The following is an 18,882-nucleotide window of genomic DNA, read 5'->3' as shown; positions in this document are numbered from 1 at the left end:
CACTTACTTTGACTGAGCTATTAATAAACTACCCAAGTCCAATGATTTGACACTGTTCAGTTCTATTCACTTTTAAGGAAGAAAGATCTAGAAGGCAGTGACTTTTTATTCACCAAGCCAATCAAATGACGAAGGTTCTTAGACAACAATCACTTCACTCAAGACTGATAATACAGTGAAAATATAATTGGCAGCTAACTGGAAATTTACCAGGAAAGAGGAACCTAAAAGTTGCGACAGATGAAAGTGTTCATATGCCGACTAACAGTAAAATAGTGAACACTTATGATGTTCCTGGTGTAACTGCCATAGTGGATGGACTGGGATCCTGATCAGGATGAAAGTGGTTCCTTAAACGAAGGGAAGCCTTATCGGAAGGACAGAGATGGACTGGTTTCCCGTCCAGGTTGGTTGTTAGTACCTTTTCCCAGAAGGGAAGACTAGTCAGAAGGACAGAAGGTGTCTGCTTCTCTGAGTCATGGATTCCCTTTTGGCTTTTGCGTCTGGAGGTTGATGCTATCTGGCACCCCCTAGTGTTCACATTGGTAAAGTCTAAAGTGTAAATGAGTGAACTTCAAAAAGTCCACTTCTACCTTAAACGTACCAATGTGCACAAACATGAACAACCAGATTTCTACAAGCAATATTTCTGGATAATCGAGCCCAAGTGAGAAATGTGAGAAAGACAACGGTGGGTTTGAGTTGGTATGGGCCTATTTGGGTTTGATTACTAACAGATCTATGATTGCATTAGGTGATTATATAGGAATTGGGAGGTTATCTGTTTGGATCATGAATTGGGACAAAATCTGACCAACTTGCTAGCTAACAATCCTAAACAACCAAACAGATTTACAAGTAATGGCTACAGAAAAGAAATCTGCATTTTATATACATCCAGGCAAAGTCCAAATTCCACTGTAATGTTGCAGTAAGAACTCAGACAAACAGTCTACAAAATGTATTACATAAATGTGAACAAGTTAACCCAGTTCAGAGGGTGAGGATGATGATGAGCTAAAGTTGCTCTTAACCAAAGTGAATGACTGACTAATGGAGCAGTGCAGCTTTCAGAGCACAAGAAGATCTGACCCACAAGTACATCTGAACAGTATCACACCTTAGTATATGTGGACAATGAACGTGGAATCATTTTTGGATAATTAGACATTGAACAATGAATACTGTATATATTTTGTCATTACTTCCATGTAATTAAATTTAAAGCATTATTAGGATTTAGAATGAAGCTCAAAAATGACAGAGAATTGAAATATCTGGCAATTTAAAGGGTAACCAAGAAACTCGCCTAAAGATAAGGGCCTAATCTGTACCATTAAACACTTTTAAACGTGTAAATGTGATTTACCCATTTGAAATGATGTCATAATAGATGGAGTCATTGGGGTCATCATGAGGCGTACTCCGGCATGTGTCGACAAACAGCTTGATGTTATTCAGCGATGACTTCACACTGATGCCCATGAACAACATTTGCCCGAGTTCCACCTTGACTGGGTACTCGCTAGGGTCGATGATGTTTGTGAAGTCGCTGTTATAAAACTCAAACACAAACGTGAAGGTCCCAAAGCCAGCTTCAGAGAACATGTAGTTGGACTTGTGAGGACTAAATGAAGCAGACGCTTGACCCTTATTTGGATAAGCACAACTGAAGGGAATCTCCACCTGATTTTCTTTGCTTATAATTTGATTAGGATAATCAAAAGTTGAAATTTCATTCTGGAAAATTATGGCAGTGCCATTATCCTGAAAAAGAAATTACAAGTAAAAGTATTAAATATTTTACTGGGGATGTTAAAAAAAGTCAAACCAAATAAAACATACAAAGCACAGACATAACTATCATGTTTCAAATGGTCATTTACTTTCACAATGATTGGTTGCCCTCCATCATGTGACTGTCATATAAACAAAAAACATAAACACAACAGGAAGAGACTGACGGGACCTTCAATCAGGCAAAGGAAAGACTAAGAGCAGGTCAAGTTTAAAAAGAAATCATGTCATTTAAGTTTATTTATGTCCAGCACGATTACTGCCCCGTTCTCTCCCACGTTTTGTCACAGAGCCCCCCATTTTAGTGTTTGTTGCCATGAAACATTTCTCAAGCTTAGTTCTTTTTATGGGAGAAAAGGGAAGTTTAAAAGATTACTATGAGTAAGTACCTCGATCAGGAGATGAAAACCAAAGTGGCAAAGTTAAAGAATAGTCGTAAGAGCACCAATGTCCAAGCCAGCAAGCGTGAAGTTGTCTAAGTATAACCTTATCGGTAGTGGATGGTTCTACTCAAAATTGCTACATCGCCCCTCTGAGCAGACATTGTCCTGTGGTTTATCTCTGTCAGGACAGTGATCATGGCCAAGCTCCCTGTCCTATGGGAAGAAGGAATGGAGACAGGCTTTGAAAGGAAGAGGGAGAACTCAAAGGAGTTGACAGAAATCTGCATGGAGGATAGAAGATATGTGTTCTACTCAAGTCAACAGCAGAGGCTTCATTGCAATATTCCACCAACGATTTCTGAACATTGTTTTCAATTACCGATTCCATACTCATTCCAAAAAAAGGAGTTTCTGGCTCAGAAGAAGTGACACAATGGAAAGAGAAAGGAAACTAAGGCTGGCTGTAGGAAGTAGAAGGATGACATCAATATCACTGTCCCACCATCCTGAGATGTTTAAAGGGGTGAAACATCAGGGAAGGTTGGCTCTTGGCAGATAACCCTTCACTCAGCGTGGCGACACTGGCAAAGGTGCTCTAGAAGGCAATGACTTCCTGTGCATCCATCTATAATAATAAGGCCCTCAAACAAAAATTAAAACTGAAGATTAACACAAAACATTGTAATATGAATTTTATCCAAAGATACCAATTGTTGCCATATTTATACTAGATGGTAAGTGGCATCTTAGTTGCTTCAAACACAATCACATGACCCAGCTGGAATGGTGTTGCAGAAAATAACACAAACAGAGAGATAAAATAAATCAAACTGGTCGAGAAGAGTCTGAAAATGAATTGGGACTTTAAGTTAAAATTCTGATGGCCATCGAGAATGTTATAGACCTGGATTAGATTTTTAATCCTTAAGCAGCCTTCTTTACCTGTTAGGAATGAACTGGTTTCCCACTTGTTGAAAACATTTACACCTTTGAATAGAAAAGTAAATGACTGATATGCATATCAGGTACCAAGAAACAGAGATTGTTTCTAGTTGATTTAAAAAGAAAATTGTCACATGTAACAGAGTTCTAAGAATAAGTGCAAAACACATTTGTACACACCAAGTGGGTAAGAGGTAAAATCCAACATCTAAAACCAAACTAATTGGTAGAGAGTTTTCTCCTAATAGATTAAATGTCTTTTCTTTATCAGTATAAAGTTCAAAACAATCACGGAACATGCGACTCAAACGTAAATAAAATGGCTGCCATAACCCTGTGTCCATGCAACTCTAACTCTACACAAATGCAAGCAGGAAATAATGAGGGTCTTATAGTACAATAAGAAGACATAATATGACACTAGGAGGTCAAAATAATCCACTCTGGAATCCCAGACCCAAAAAATATATCTTTTTTAAATCTTGATAACTGTTTTGTGAAGCTGCAGATGAGCATTTAAATTCTTCTCAGACCAATGGATTCTTCCTTGTTTTCCACATTGATTTTCCAATGGTGGAGTGTTGAATATTGACTTTAACCAAGGTAAATATTTTCAATTCAACGTTGTGCCAGTGACTTTAGTTTTCTGTCAGTGTGGAAAACGTATTTGACTTTTAAAATCTTTTTCCCCATTCTGTCAGATTTTAGACATCATCACACATCGTGTCACAAGGTCACTTTCCTGATGTATCTGAGATATGCAATGCGCCCTGCTAACAATTTTGTCTCCTTTTCTTTCTATCACAGTGCCAAGACGATGCCCAATGAGGGCAAATGAGACAGAGAAGCCACACCCCTTATTACCCAGACAGTATATAAAGCAGATATCGCTGAAAGGTGGCGTCGTTTTGGACCAGAGCATCGAACAAGGTGATCGCACGTATTTCTTTTGTCCTCATAGTTATTTTTATTTTGTGCATAAAACGGTGCAGCCTTCCTTTCTTCAGAGCTCTGTCAAATCTATCTCATAGACCACAACATGTATAATATTCATCCATGTATCCATTATCCAACCCTCTATATCCTAACTAAAGGGTCACGGGGGTCTACTGGAGCCAATCTCAGCCAACACAGGCAAGGCAGGAAACAAACCCCAGGTATGGCGCCAGCCTACCGCATGGCACACACACACACACCAAGCACACACTAGGGACAATTTAGCATCGCCAATTCACTAACCTGTATGTCTTTGGACCGTGGGAGGAAACCCATGTAGACATGGGGAGAACATGCAAACTCCACGCAGGGAGGACCCAGGTCTCCTAACTGCAAGGCAGCAGCGCCACCATGCCGCCACATGTATAATATGCTTTTATTATTATTTGATTTAGATTAGTTTCCTGTTTTGGGTATTTACACCAATGATGTCAGACATGTTTTAATTGTTGCAGTAGTTGACCAGCTTGCAGCTGCTGCTGCTTATTGTGAGTGCACTGATATGGGATGTCAGTCATCACCGTGCTGTACAAGGATTACATGTACTGTAGAAACCTAAAATACGAGAAAACTTGTTTTAAAAAAAATCAAAAGCTTACTAAAAACATTGATTTGCCCTCATTTTCTACGCCTGCCCTTGTACTCTTGATGCTAGATGGACAGTCCTTTGTCATACTTGCCACCTCTGGCTATGGTATGTGTTGAGTTTTGATGCACATTTACCTCTTGTAAAATACTCTTTCTGGAGCAATATGTTTTTTCCCCTGCAAACAGACCTATTCTCTTCTCACATTTACATGTTAATTATGTATATGCGTAACTTAATTCTTTTCTTCACGACCTAAAGTAATGATGTTGATTTTACAATTTGTCTTTAGTTTGTTTGATTTACTGTAGATGATGTTATCTCTCTATCACACTGTAGTAATTAAGAAATATGGTTTGATCCTGGCTGGACATTTGTCATCACTGTTATTAGCAATGCTACAACCTTACAGCCTTGTCTTCAGACCCTTTTGCAGATTGAACCCCTTGTGCTTGTATACTTATTTTTGGGGTAGTTCTTTTTGAAAGATGGGGGTATCAACACTGAATGAGAGAAAGCAGTGAAGTTTCAGAATCAAGTAAAATAAATGTTTTGATTTCTTGGATTTTTAAAAAGTGAGATGGCCATCTTGATACCTTACTTTCTTTTAGTCAGCCTAACTGGACAATAGGACTACTGCTGTTGAGCAGAAAGTTTGAACTGGTTTTGTTTTTATCTTAGAGCTGTCTGCCCATTCATATTACATCTACATTTATTAAAATCTGCTTGTTTTCAAGTATTGCAAGAAACTCAAAGTTTGGGGCTACACGAACTCTAAGGGTCTTGTAGAAATACAGTGGGTACATTCACCCCTTCAAAATATTCACATCTTCTTGCTTTGCAGCGTGAAAGCAAGACACAAAAAATTCTCCAGCTGAAATTACTTCTGTGGCGTTCTGCTATTTTCACACTATATATATATCAATACACACTGAAATTTTGTAAATAGCAAATGGTGTACAGTAATTCATATGGCACTTAGAATTCAACAAATTTAGCCTGTACATGTCAATAAAATCCTCCAAAAAAGTATAAAAAAATCTAAACTAAACACACTGCAGACTTGCTGATTTCAACCTGTAATTAAATACCGGTACTTAGTGCACATTTCAAGGGTGATACAGTGGCGTGGTGGTAGTGCTGCCTCACAATAAGGAGATCGGGGTTTACATCCCAGGTCCTCCCTGTGTGGAGGTTGCATGTTTTCCCAGTGTCTGTGTAGGTTTCCTCAGGTGCTGTGGTCTCTGCCCACGGTCCAAAGATGTACAGGTTAGGTGGATTGGTGATCCTAAATTGGCCTTAATGTGTGTTTGGTGTGTCTTTGCCCTGTGATGTACTGGCACCCTGCTCAAGGTTTGTTTCCTGCCTTGTGCCCTATGCTAGCTGGGACAGGCTTTGCCACCCACCTGTGACCCTGCTCAGGACTGAGCGGGTTTAAAAATGACTGACTGGCATTTCTATCCAAAAGACAGAATCATAAAGCAAGTTCTTTAAAGTTATGACCACAAATTTTTAATGTTAGAAGTACATTATGAAGGCTGTATTATTATTTTTTTTTTAGTTTTTATATTTAAAAGCTGTTTCATGTACATAAATCTTTTGATACAAATTGCAACTGTCAATGTTTCTATTAAGTGTCAAATATAAATTTTCAAACATAGAACAAATATGACAGAAACATCCAGTGTCACCTCTTTGTTTGTGGACCTCTGCTGGATTCCAACCTATGAAAACTTTTTCTTTTTCACACTGTTGTGGGGTACAAAATCTGTACATTTTGTTCTGTATTTTCATTATATTTTGCTCAAGACAACAATAGATGAACTAAATTCAGGACACATCAAAGTATATCATATTCCCAGTTGTACTTCACTTTTAAAACAGCTGTTCAAGCAAAAGATGAAGACATGGCAATGCCGCAGGCTATCAATTACTTATAATTAATTATAACCTGAGAAAGGGTGGACATCTGGAACAACAAGTAGCTAAATTGGTTTACAGCCTGGGAAAGGAAGACATACCAGTAGGTTTTAAGCAACATCAAAAAAAGTTTTATTGTTTGGGAAAAATATCCGCGTGAATTCATTCATCATATTGACAGCCAGACAATCAGAAGATCTAACAATAACATCTTGCAAAACCCCCTAGTAAAAGTTTATAATAAATATGCCTCATCTGAAGAATGATATAGGAGGGAGGAAGGAGAAGGGAACAGAGCGATGTCAGAAGAGGGCACCGGCAATGTGTGTCTGTTTCCATCTGATCATCAGAAAAGCATCTCATGAATAACTACGAGTGCTAGATCACTGCTTGTTACATTCATCCTTCTCATCTTTACTTTTTCATAAGCTTTTTCTAAAGACTATATATATCCAGACTTTTCTGTGGGCGGCACGGTGGCGCAGTGGTAGCACTGCTGCCTCGCAGTTAGGAGACCCGGGTTCGCTTCCCGGGTCCTCCCTGTGTGGAGTTTGCATGTTCTCCCCGTGTCTGCGTGGGTTTTCTCCGGGTACTCTGGTTTCCTCCCACAGTCCAAGGACATGCAGGTTAGGTGGGTTGGCGATTCTAAATTGTCCGTAGTGTGTGCTTGGTGTGTGGGTGTGTGTGTCCTGTGGTGGGTTGGCGCCCTGCCTGGGATTGGTTCCTGCCTTGCGCCCTGTGATTGGCTCCAGCAGACCCCCGTGACCCTGTGTTTGGATTCAACGGGTTGGAAAATGGATGGATGGACTTTTCTGTCAGTCCTATTTTCTATTATTCTTTGGTCTACTGATATTATTAATCCTGTCAAAAAATTCCATGCTGTTTTTAACTTTTGTCACACACGTTCGACTAGGAGGGAGCTGAATGGACCAAATGGAGGTAATTACCCACCAGGCCAGGGGGTGGCAGAGTGCGCTAAATCGTATTCTGTTATCCAGTGTAATGAGACTCATACTTTTACACTTTCTATGCTTAATGTCTAGAGTGACTGAAGTAATAAGGTAGATTTCTTTGAGCACCTGGTGCAGCAGGAGATTTGCCATTACCTCTGAGGTTTATTAAGGGCTGAGGGTAAGAGCTCCACCCAAAAGTAGGGAACAGGACGTAAAGTAAGACATTCTTGGCTAATTAAATGGCCTGTAGTCAATGATGCTGAGCCTTTGTATGTTTAAATGTATTCTTGGAGACCAAAGTAATATTTAGGTCTGAGATATCTTTAAAACATTGTATGTTGTTCGTGCCGATAATAAATAAGTCTCTTGAAGTGCTGAGATTATGACAGGTTGTGTTATTCCTAAGGAATTTGTGTGGTTTAAAGTGCCAGAGATTAATCAGCTGTGTGTATCATTCATAGGGTATGGTTGAGTTTCTGTGTATGCGTATAGCTACGTATGCATGTGTCAATCTTAGGTGCAACAGTAGGCTAATCTGGTAATGAATCTGATGAGTACACTTATCCCTATGTAAAGGGTAAGTAGAGAGAAATACCATGATAATACACACACCAACATCCAAATAAACAGAACAAAAGTCAGTGAGATTTCAAACTGTAATTATTAATGTAATTATTAAACTGTTTCCTTCATTAACTCCAAAGTACTTCATACTCATGAGGTTTAAATTAATGAAAACAAGTCAACATATTTTTATTACTACATGCACACTATTACAATTTGAAATCAATAATAAACTGTTAAATAATTTTGATTGTTATTAAAAAGTTGTTGGCCTGGCTCATCCCGGCCTACTACACTAATAGTGCACATCCCTGTGTATGTCACGCAAAAAATGAAAATTTGACTATAGGCGCATGGTAAGCAAGTAACTTAAACAATCTGCAATTATCGTAATAAAGCATAGCTTCTTTAGTAGAGTAAAAAACTTACAGTTTTGCAAATAAAGAGCATTAGCAGACAAAAGGATTTTGAATCCTGTTGCCATCAGGCAAATACAAGTTGCAGAGAACAGGCACATTTTAAAAACTCAAGCCACGGATAATATGTTATCTCAAAGCAGGGAATTTGATGACTGATGAACAAACTACTGTACAGTAAAATTCTGGTGATTGTGCTGCACACCCTTACACATGAGTGTTGAAAAAGTAAAAAAAAATGAGTTCAGGAATTATCACATGATAAAATTAACTTCTTATATTTTGTCAATTATTATTCCGTTTGAATATGTGCTTAAAATAATTCAGCATTTGTGTCATCAATATAATTTTAAATCAGTTATTTTTTTGCCAAACACATTGTTGAAAAGTATGATCTTAATTTCAGCATAAGTCTTAAATTGTTCATTTTCCTGTCTCTTTTAAACCTGCTCTGTTTCTCTGCTAAGTTGTATAAGCAGACAGTAGGGTAAGCACTGGCCTTTGAAACGACACTTGATATTAGAGATCTGGGACAGACAGTGGTGTAAAGTGTGGTGTATAATAACTCAGGAAGATTTTGCCTGCCTATCACTAAAAAGAGCCCCGTGTAACTGAACTTTAATAGAAATGTGACATTGTAAGATGTGAACTGGTGATTGTGGGTGGCCTGGTTAGAAAAAAACAGCAAAAGCTGTTCTACTTTAGATTAAATTTTAGACACGTTAGGCATACCTCAAGTTCTCTCCGATTGTTACAAATAAATCCTTAATTCTTTCAGACAATTTAATCGACCCAGTCATTTAGTTTTTGTGGCACGTGGACCACGAGATGCAGTTGTTATGGACTTGGCCTTACAGTGGAGCCTTTTGAAACCAAAAAGTTTTGCAAAGGCCCTTATACAGAAAATTTATGGTAAATATTAGATACTTATCAATGCACACTGCGCACATTTAACAAATGACATATATGCTAAATGCACCACACATAAGTAACACACACTGAAGGGGAGCATCTTTTGAAAAATGACGCCCATGTTATCCTAGCTTGTCCTTTAATAAAAATAAAATAATACATTTTATTTATATAGCACCTTTCCCATGCTCAAGGCACTTACAGAATATAAGAAAGAATGGCAGGGTATACAGTATATAGCATTGTACAAACCAGATGAATAAATAAAGATTACGGCAGTGAATTCAGAGAAAAAAAAACAGACAACATAATTGATGGTCTGCACACACACACACACAGGTTACATGAGCATCTTGACAGAGAAGTAAACTGAGAGAAGGGTAATAAAGTCAAGTAGAACTAAAAGCCTTTCTGAACAGATGAGTTTTGAGTTGTTTTTTAAAAGAATTCATGGAGTCAGTTGACCTAATTAATTTCGGTAGGTCATTCCAGAGTCTGGGCGCTATACAGCTGAAGACCCTGCTGTCACCCATGGAGTATAGATTAGTGTGGGGCACAACAAGATTGCCAGAATCAGAGGACCTTAGTGGCCGGACAGCCACATAGTGATGGAGAAGGTCACTGATGTTGTTTGGCGTGAGGTTATTTAAGGCTTTGTAGGTTATTAGTAGGATTTTATATTCAATTCTGTAAGACACAGGGAGCCAGTGAAGGCGGAGCAGGATGGGTGTGATGTGCTCTCTGTTGCTGGTCCATGTAAGGACTCTTGCAGCCAAGTTTTGAATGAGCTGGAGCTGTGATATAAGATTAGAAGGGGCACCTGCTAGAAAGGATTTACAATAATCGATCGGGATGTGATTAAAGCATGGACAAGTTTCTCAGCATTAGAGAAGGAGAGGAAGGAGCGAACACGGGATATGTGACAGAGGTGAAAGTAAGAAAGATTCTTAAAGTGATTTATGTGGGTGGAATAAGAGAGGGAGGAATCAAAAATGACACCAAGTTTCTTTGCAGAAGAGGCAGGTCTGATGAGATCACTGTCAAGATGGACTGGGAAGGAGCTCATTTTATTAAGTTGCATTTTAGTCCCAATTTGCAGGAGTTCAGTTTTGGGCACTTGATTGTTCACAACAAACTGGTTATCAAAAATTTACTGTTGTGTTTTTCAGTAAAATTAACTATGATTTTTTTTTTGTTTCATTTATTCTGTTTTATAAACACCCCGCTAGTTTAAAAACAACTTACTTTCCATGGGATTTTGTGAATTTGAGGAAGAGATCTTGAGCAGCAGCCTGTTCCACAGTTTTTGAGATACAGTTTACTCCACATAATGAAGCTGTTTTGTCTTATCTTCTTGTGACAGAACTGCTCTTCTAATCGTGACCTGTGACTTTATAGTAATATCTGTCTTTTAACAAACAGCATCACCACTATCACTGAGCTGAGAACTTTCCATTTCCATTTCGTAGGTATCTCCATGAGCATCAAAAACATAAAGTCACTAGAGATTAGCTTTACGGAGGTAACTTCTACAGCACACTTAATCATTACATTGTGATATACTGGGGGGCATCCATTGACTATAGCAGAGATAAGAAGAAAACTGTACAACCCTGATGACATTTATTAAACTACTTTACGTATCCAGATCTATGACACTAAAATTTCTATATGTAGTTTTATTTTAATTGACCACTGTGAATTCTAAATTTGGAAGCCCATCAATTGTACTGTGTAATGACACGCCATGAAAAATACAATGAAATTGGAAGGTTTCTAAATAAATACACTTTTTTAAAGATTGAAACCATTTACTTTTAGAAACACAATAAAAAGCACAATTCCCTAGAAACTCTACTCAAGTACAGTAATGAAAGTAAATGTCACCACTGTTTATCTGCAATCTCACATGAATAGAAAGTTTTTGTCATGACCTTTAAACCCTCTGACCCCATCATGTCACAGCCACTCACTACCAGGTCGTAATTCTAGCAATAAAGCGACAACCGTTCCAGAAAATGGTGGCACCCGCAAAAACAAAAATGGCATCATGGAAAAGACACTTTCAGGAAGCAAATAAAGTTCACGCTGAGAATCCCTGAGTATTAAAAAACTCTACCTATGTGTTTTTCATTTCAGAAAACATCTCTGAAACGGCACAAATATTTTAACCAATATGCAAATCTTAATAAGTAGTGGTCAAAAACTGGGTCCAATCAGACAATAATGATGTCAAGTCAAGTCAAGTTGGGGAGCATGCACTGGTACAGAGCGTTGCCGCACCCACTACACGGCGAAACAACTCGGGATCATTACTCACATCTCAATAATGATGGAGAGGGGATAACCCAGAAAATGTTAAGGATGCATTAAACATATTAGAAAGAGTTTGAGCCATTTGGTGCTGACTGGAAATGAGCAAAAAACACCAAAGATGACAATTATCACCTAGAATATGACGATTCACAGAAAGCTTGGAGAATTGACTCTTCAACAACTATGGAGGGTTCAGATCAGTAGAGGCTCTAGAAACAACCAGGATCACCTCTAGTCTGGTGTTTATTTAGATAAAAAGAGTGACCCAGAGCTACACCCAAAGTAAGAGTAGGAACCAGTCAAAAGTCACCAAGGAAATTAGCTTGACCTTGGAGTCAGAAGTGAGATTTTCTATGGCAAGTGAGAAAGAACCAAAGGAGGAGAATTCTGGCATCCATCAGATTAATCCAAAATGGGGACAGAGACTGATGTAAAAGAAGAACAGTAGAGTTTTAAGGTGAGTTTTTAATTACATAAAACATTGTTCTCAATTTGAGTCACAGTTTAACCACATTTTAACCTAATAATTTTCCTAACATGCCAATGTTTGGGTAATTACCTGAATTTCTGTGCCACAGGAGTTCAAAGACAAGCTGGCAATCAGATGGCTTGAATTAGATGTCACGGTGCACATGGGATCATTAAGGCGCAAGTTATGCTCATTAAGGCCCGGGACCGAAGACTTCAACACAAACAGGCTCATCGTCGTCTCAGTGCACACAACGTTAGCTTCAATGTCTGCAAGAAATAGTCACACTCAGCTGCTTTACTCTGAAGTTCAAATATGAATCGTTCAACTATAATACAAGCAAGTTTTTAAGGAATTGCAGAATAGTTGTGATACTCACTGTTTTCTTTTTTATATTATATTATGGCAAAAGTGGGCGGGTTATCTATGAACCCAAACCAAGACCAATATGTATAATATTAACACAAATACTGGCTCACTAACTCACTCAGAATAACATGAAGGATGTCTGGAATAGACTGGCAATTATTACTGGACTCAAGCAATCCAGGGCTCAGGTGTTTGAAGGGGATGTGGACAAACCTAACACCCTGAAGCAATTTGTTTTTTTTAATTTTCATTCCCATTGCCATCTTCTTCCAATGACCAGTCTTTCCACACCAGCCCTACTATATCAACAACTTCTGCCACATCCATGAAACAGCCAGTGATGAGTCCACCTCTGACAATCACGGTGGGCTGTGCATAAGTAAAGAGAGACCTGCCATGGAAAACATCCGGCATTGTTCCTGTTGTAAAGAAGGCAGGTGCCTCTTTACATAATGATTAAATTCCAGTGGCACTCACATCTCACATCTGGAAGACATTTGAGAGGATGGTGCTGGACTATATGAGTCATTTCTTGGTAGATCACCTGGACACACTGCAGTTTGCCTATTGGACAAACACTGGAGTGGAGAATTCAATTATCTCTCTGCTCCTCAAACCTTGTTCTTACCTGGACAAAGATGACTGCACTGTGAGGATGGTGTTTTCTGATTTCTCCAGCCATGCCTTTAAGGGGTCAACTCTGAGATATGCAGGTGGATGAGCCTGTGGTGTCCTGGATGATGGACTATCTCTCAGGCAGTACTGTACAATACTGTGTGAGCAACACTGGAGCACCACAATGAACAGGCCTGTCTGCTTTTCTCATCACTCCTTTCACCATTAAACACAAATATAACAGCATGTCATGTCACCTGCAGAAATTTTCAGAAGATTCTGCACTTATGAGATGTATTGATAAAGAGGATGAGATATAGGAGAGACGTAGGGTGGAGAAATTTGTTTCTTGGTGCATACAGAATTGTCTGTATCTTAACATCAGCATAACCAAAGAACTAGTTATTAACTTTAACCCAAAAAACTCTATGTCCAGTCACTGTTCAGAGAGTTGATGTAAAAGTGGTCCACTCCTACAAGTACTTGGGGGTCCACATCAATGACAGGTTGGACTGATCTCAGAAGACACAGTTTTCTTTCTTTTGCATTTTCCTACTTTTGAGTCATTCTGGTGTGTATCCTCTCTGGGGACAAACATCTATCTATCTATCTATCTATCTATCTATCTATCTATCTATCTATCTATCTATCTATCTATCTATCTATCTATCTATCTTTTATACAGTGCCATTCACTATCTATCTATCTATCTATCTATCTATATTTTTTGCAAAATAAAACACTAATGTAAGAGCCAATCCTAAAAAGCTAATATTGTAGTCACAACATTAAAAGTCAAAACGTTTAAAGCGAGGACACTCCAGCTATGGAATTTTTTGCTTGAGTTTCATGCTCATTACTCCAACCTTACTGTTTGCTGCAGAATTCCGGAATCCTGTAACCAAGCAGATCACAAACCAAAAGAAGTACATAAAGTATAAATATCAAAACACCGGATTGTAAAAAGTAGGACTTTAGGGTTCTTCAAAGCTCAGTTTGATGTTACTTGAGTATTAGGTGAACAGGATTGGGGAGTTTGTTGGGCAGAATGGTCTGTTCTTGGCAGAACTATTTTCTCCTGAATGGGTGTCTTTTACAGTGATATAAAACAGTCATAATCTTCTTGGCTCCTACATAAGATAACATTCTTCATGGCTGTCAGGTTCTATCCCAAGAGCATCAATTGCAAGGCAAGCAAACAGGCCAACCCAACAGTCTCTCTTGCAGGGTCCATTCATGCACACCAATCAACCTAAAACACAAGTCCTTGGGAATGCATTAAGAAACCTGGAGTACCGAGATGAAAATTTAAACAAACATAACATGCCAACTCCACTTGAACTGATCTGGTCGCTTCAAAAAATAATAGCTGTAAATAATTAAGTCAAGAAGAAATTTATATCTATGAATTATAATTGTCCCAGATAACTACAGTAGAATAGTTTATTCATTATTATCATCATCCATCAAAGCTTAAAATTTGTTCACATATTAGTACAATCCCATGAAATTCTATGAATAAAGTTATTATAGAACAGAAAGCAGCACTTACTGCTGGGTGTTGTAGACGTCATGTTACTCACATTGGGCGTCTTAGGCACTACATTCACAAATATGCATCTCATCTCAGACTGATACCTAGAAGAGAGGGAGTGACGTGCTGAATCATTTTTCTGCATTTTAACTCACATTTCTCTCGTTGTTTTTAAAAGACTTACGGTCCCGCAGTCCAAGCATTAAAACAAAATGGTATATAGTTGCCCACGTCTTTTTCAGATGGGGTCCACATTACAGTTGCATTACCAGTTCTTGTCATGGTATCAAACTGGAATGATTTGTTCAGATTCAGTGGGCCAGTAACCAGTATATCGGAAACACTGGAAGAGAGAAAGTGTAATTACAAATAAAATTATAAACAACCTTCACAGCAGTTGTACACAAATGTCATATAAATTAAGACACATGAACCTTAGAGGTATCAAAATTTATAGACCACCTGAATAAATATTTGTTGTTTGGTTTTCAAAGAAATATTCCTGATGCTTGACGTGATGATTGAGTCCTGTTTAATTTTTTACTGTTACCCTCTGTTAGTTGCACTCTTTACTCGTCTCCTGTGAACAGTAGTTAGTGATGGACGGTGATTACTGGTACAACATTTGTTTCTGTGAGCCAAGCTAAACAGCTAAATGTGGGCTGTTGGAACATAAACAGTGTGGTGGGAAGTAAAAAGCATTTTATCATGTGATATTAGTTATAGTTCTTCAGAAATGGACAGTGAGTGATTGCATGATTGGTTCTAGTTATACAGTAGCTGTGGTGAGCATATAAATGTAATCATTCAGCTCAAGCAATGCACAAAAAAGTGACTTCTGTTCTGACAAGAGTGATAGGAAATGTTAAAAGCTGCTATTCACTTGATCTCCAGGGTGCAAGTCAGACTTATTAGATGCAGATGATCTCTTGCAGTATTTAATCTGTTCAAAAGTAATGTTAGATATAATTGTGACTAAGTCCTACAAGTGTGCACAGCAACTGATCTAACACAACACGCTGAAAATCAGTTCCATGTGTAGATGTGGTCTGATGTCTGTTTTGATGAGTTGCTGATTTTACTTTTATTGTTCGTCATGCAAAGGCTCAAAGTTAAAATTTGCTCATCAATAAAACTTGAAACATCCTATGTACAGCAGATCGAGCTCTTTCACACACTTTCACAAAATGTAAACACAAATCTGAATGTGCAAAAGCAGCAATTTTAAACCTTATAAAGCAGACTCAGTCATGTACACAAATCTATTTTTATACAACACGAACCAAAGTGCAAAAATGTCCACCATATTAGATGAATAAACAAATGAAAACATGTGCCAGAGATACAGCAACTCACAGAAAATCCACCAGGTGCTCTACAATAGGCACGTGGGCAGTCTGTGCAAAACTCAAACTCCTACTGGTGGAACATTCCAGTGGTATGTGGATCAAGCAGAATCTCCTGAAGTCTTTAATGGCTACCCAGACATGTGAATGGGCCTCAAGATTAAGGAGCTTAGAGTTTAGTGAGACTAAGGTTCGCCTGGCAGGTAGACAGAAGGCCAGAGCTGAGAGAAAGAGAATGTCGTGGTTCAGCTAAACAAGGTGATCCTGGGGAACTACAGGAAAACCGCTATTAAGTGAACCTGAGACCCTACAGGGCAGGTACTGTCCTTACTGTCTAGGAAGGCCCTGAGGATTATGTGTTTGATAGTTTACCATTTTATGTAATATTCAATTCTCCCCTGCTGAAGTTTATTCCCTTATGTGTTAATAAACCCCTTGCATTTGTAAGTTTGAACTTCTGTGATGCTGTCTGAGATCAGGGTCAGCTCCAGAGTACCCTTAAGTCCTCACCCTTGCAATGAATAAGTAGTGATAACTTGCGAAGACAATGATGAGCACAGAATGTCTATTAGATGAGTTCATCACAGTTTTTGGAAATGTGCTTCTGTCTTTTATGTGCATAACATTCATTCATCCATTCATTATCCAACCCACTATATCCTAACTACTGGGTCACAGGGGTCTGTTGGAACCAATCCCAGTCAGCACAGGGCGCAAGGCATGAAACAAACCCCGGGCAGGGCGCCAGCCCAACACAGGTGTGCATAACAAAGAACTCATATTGCTTAATTCTTCCATAGATACCAATATGTTGCATTTCTGTATAAACTGGTTTGCTTTCCCCTGACTAGAGTTTCTTCAGCATGTTCCTTCTTTAGTCAAGATCCCTCTACTCTCTCTGTCTCTTGTTTGCCCTTCCATCCCATGGCGCTATTTTGAGGTGCAATCTCACTAAAAGAAATAGCCCTTATCACAAATCCATAAAACCACATTAACATATAGTAGATAGAAGACAGAAATAAATTGTACACATACACAAGCTAAATTACATGGCGTTGATATCCTCTCAGGCAGTGAATGCGATTGTGGGTTTACACATCATAATGTGATCAATTGTACGCAGGCACAGCAAGGAGTAGAAAGAAAAATACATTTGTTTACTCGATGTTCATGAATTAAAAGAGCAATTGGAAAAAAATTTAACAGGTCATACACTAATAAGGTGAATGATCAACTGAGCCTATCAGCTAAAGAGTCAGGGGTGCCTGTAGGGAGTTTGTAGGTTATCTCCTTGTCTATATGGGTTTGCACCGAGTGCTCCTGTTTCCTCCCACAGTCCTAAGATATTTAGGTCAGGTGGATTGTGTGGCGCTCCCGATATCTATGCAAAAGGATGAAGGTCCAAGTCTTTAGAGTCCTGGTGCTTCCTGTCTTACTATATGGTTGTGAGATATGGACGCTATCCAGTGACCTGAGACGAAGACTGGACTCCTTTGGTACTGTGTCTCTCCAGAAAATCCTTGGGTACCGTAGGTTTGACTTTGTGTCGAATGAGCGGTAGCTTATGGAGTCCCGAATTAGGTACATTACCTGCATTGTGAGTTAGTGTCAGGTACAGCACTACGGCCATGTTGCGCGTTTCCCTAAGGGTGATCCAGCTCATAAGATCCTCATTGTTGGTGACCCAAGTGGCTGGACCAGGCCAAGGGGTCACCCACGTAACACCTGGCTGTGGCAGATAGAGGGTCATTTCCGGAGGGTAGGACTGGACCGCGTGCCTGCCTGGGGGGATGCCAACAGGGATCCCGAGCTGTTTCGATGTGTAGTGGGTGCGGTAACGCACTGTACCAGTGCATGCTCCCAAACTTGACTTGACTTGACTTGGATTGGTAATATTAAATTGTCACCGGTGTGTGTGTATGTATGTGTTCACACTGCGATGGACTTGTACCCTGTCCAAGGGTTGCTCCTGCCGTGTTCATTTAGGAATATTTACCATAAACAACATGCAATTCATCATAATTTTATTTTACACTTACTTTGCTTTTTGGCAAATATGTCCACAAATCCCCAAAATTAATTCTGCTTGCTCTCCTTGAGCAGCAGTGCTAACAGATAAAGACAGTGCAATCTTATAAACTTCAAACAGATAATGAAACACTTTCTTATAAGGCTCGAGAAACACTCAACTCAGGTGTTTAGACAACTTTTCTATTTCCTCTCAAGTATTCTCTGCTCTGCTCTGTCTTTTGATTTTTTCCTCTGCCTTGGTCTCCTCATCCTTCCTCTCTCCACCTGCTTCTGCAGTATTCTTAGAAAATAAAATATCAGGGTATAAACCAAATTTAATTTAATTTTCCAGTTTGTTTAAACATGCATTCCCTTAAATTAAGTTATAGTGTTAAACCTATTAAACACACTCCACGATTCACTTCAAATATGTACATTTTTAACTTCATTATCATTTATTGTCTTTTAATCTTGTGAACAAAAAGTAATTATTTATTAGCTTTAGCTTAAGCAACTAATTTGTTGGCATCGAGCTAAATATCAATGATGTTTAATATTTGCAGGATTGTGATAATAGGTCTGTAGCGCCGTGAAATATTCAAATAAATAATCGTTTCCCAATAATTGCAGGCTCCAATTGGGCGCGCATGTGTGTGAGCGCATTTCACTCCAAGATTGATTGAGTTGCTTGGCTGATCATACATACACGTGCGAGTGTGAGCAGATCAGTCAGGTGCCTCATTCACACCTTGGA

The 18,882-nt window shown here is 38.8% G+C and overlaps 1 protein-coding gene across 1 annotated transcript in view; it reads right to left on the bottom strand.

The window, feature by feature from the left end:
• Positions 1–18,882, bottom strand: part of LOC120516011 (ZP domain-containing protein-like) — a 99,797-nt gene that overhangs the window by 70,646 nt on the left and 10,269 nt on the right. The window contains exons 2-5 of the mRNA XM_039737467.1: positions 14,957–15,115; positions 14,791–14,876; positions 12,345–12,523; positions 1,370–1,767 (exon numbers count right to left, since the gene is read on the bottom strand). Of these exons, the coding sequence (XP_039593401.1) occupies positions 1,370–1,767; positions 12,345–12,523; positions 14,791–14,876; positions 14,957–15,054 (761 nt within the window). The 5' untranslated portion in view covers positions 15,055–15,115. The remainder of the gene's footprint in view (positions 1–1,369; positions 1,768–12,344; positions 12,524–14,790; positions 14,877–14,956; positions 15,116–18,882) is intronic.

The sequence above is a fragment of the Polypterus senegalus genome, chromosome 1 (genome assembly GCF_016835505.1).
Source record: "Polypterus senegalus isolate Bchr_013 chromosome 1, ASM1683550v1, whole genome shotgun sequence".
Classification (NCBI taxonomy): domain Eukaryota; kingdom Metazoa; phylum Chordata; class Cladistia; order Polypteriformes; family Polypteridae; genus Polypterus; species Polypterus senegalus.
The sequence above is the reverse complement of the archived record's forward strand: the minus strand, read 5'-3'. Positions and strand labels throughout refer to the sequence as shown.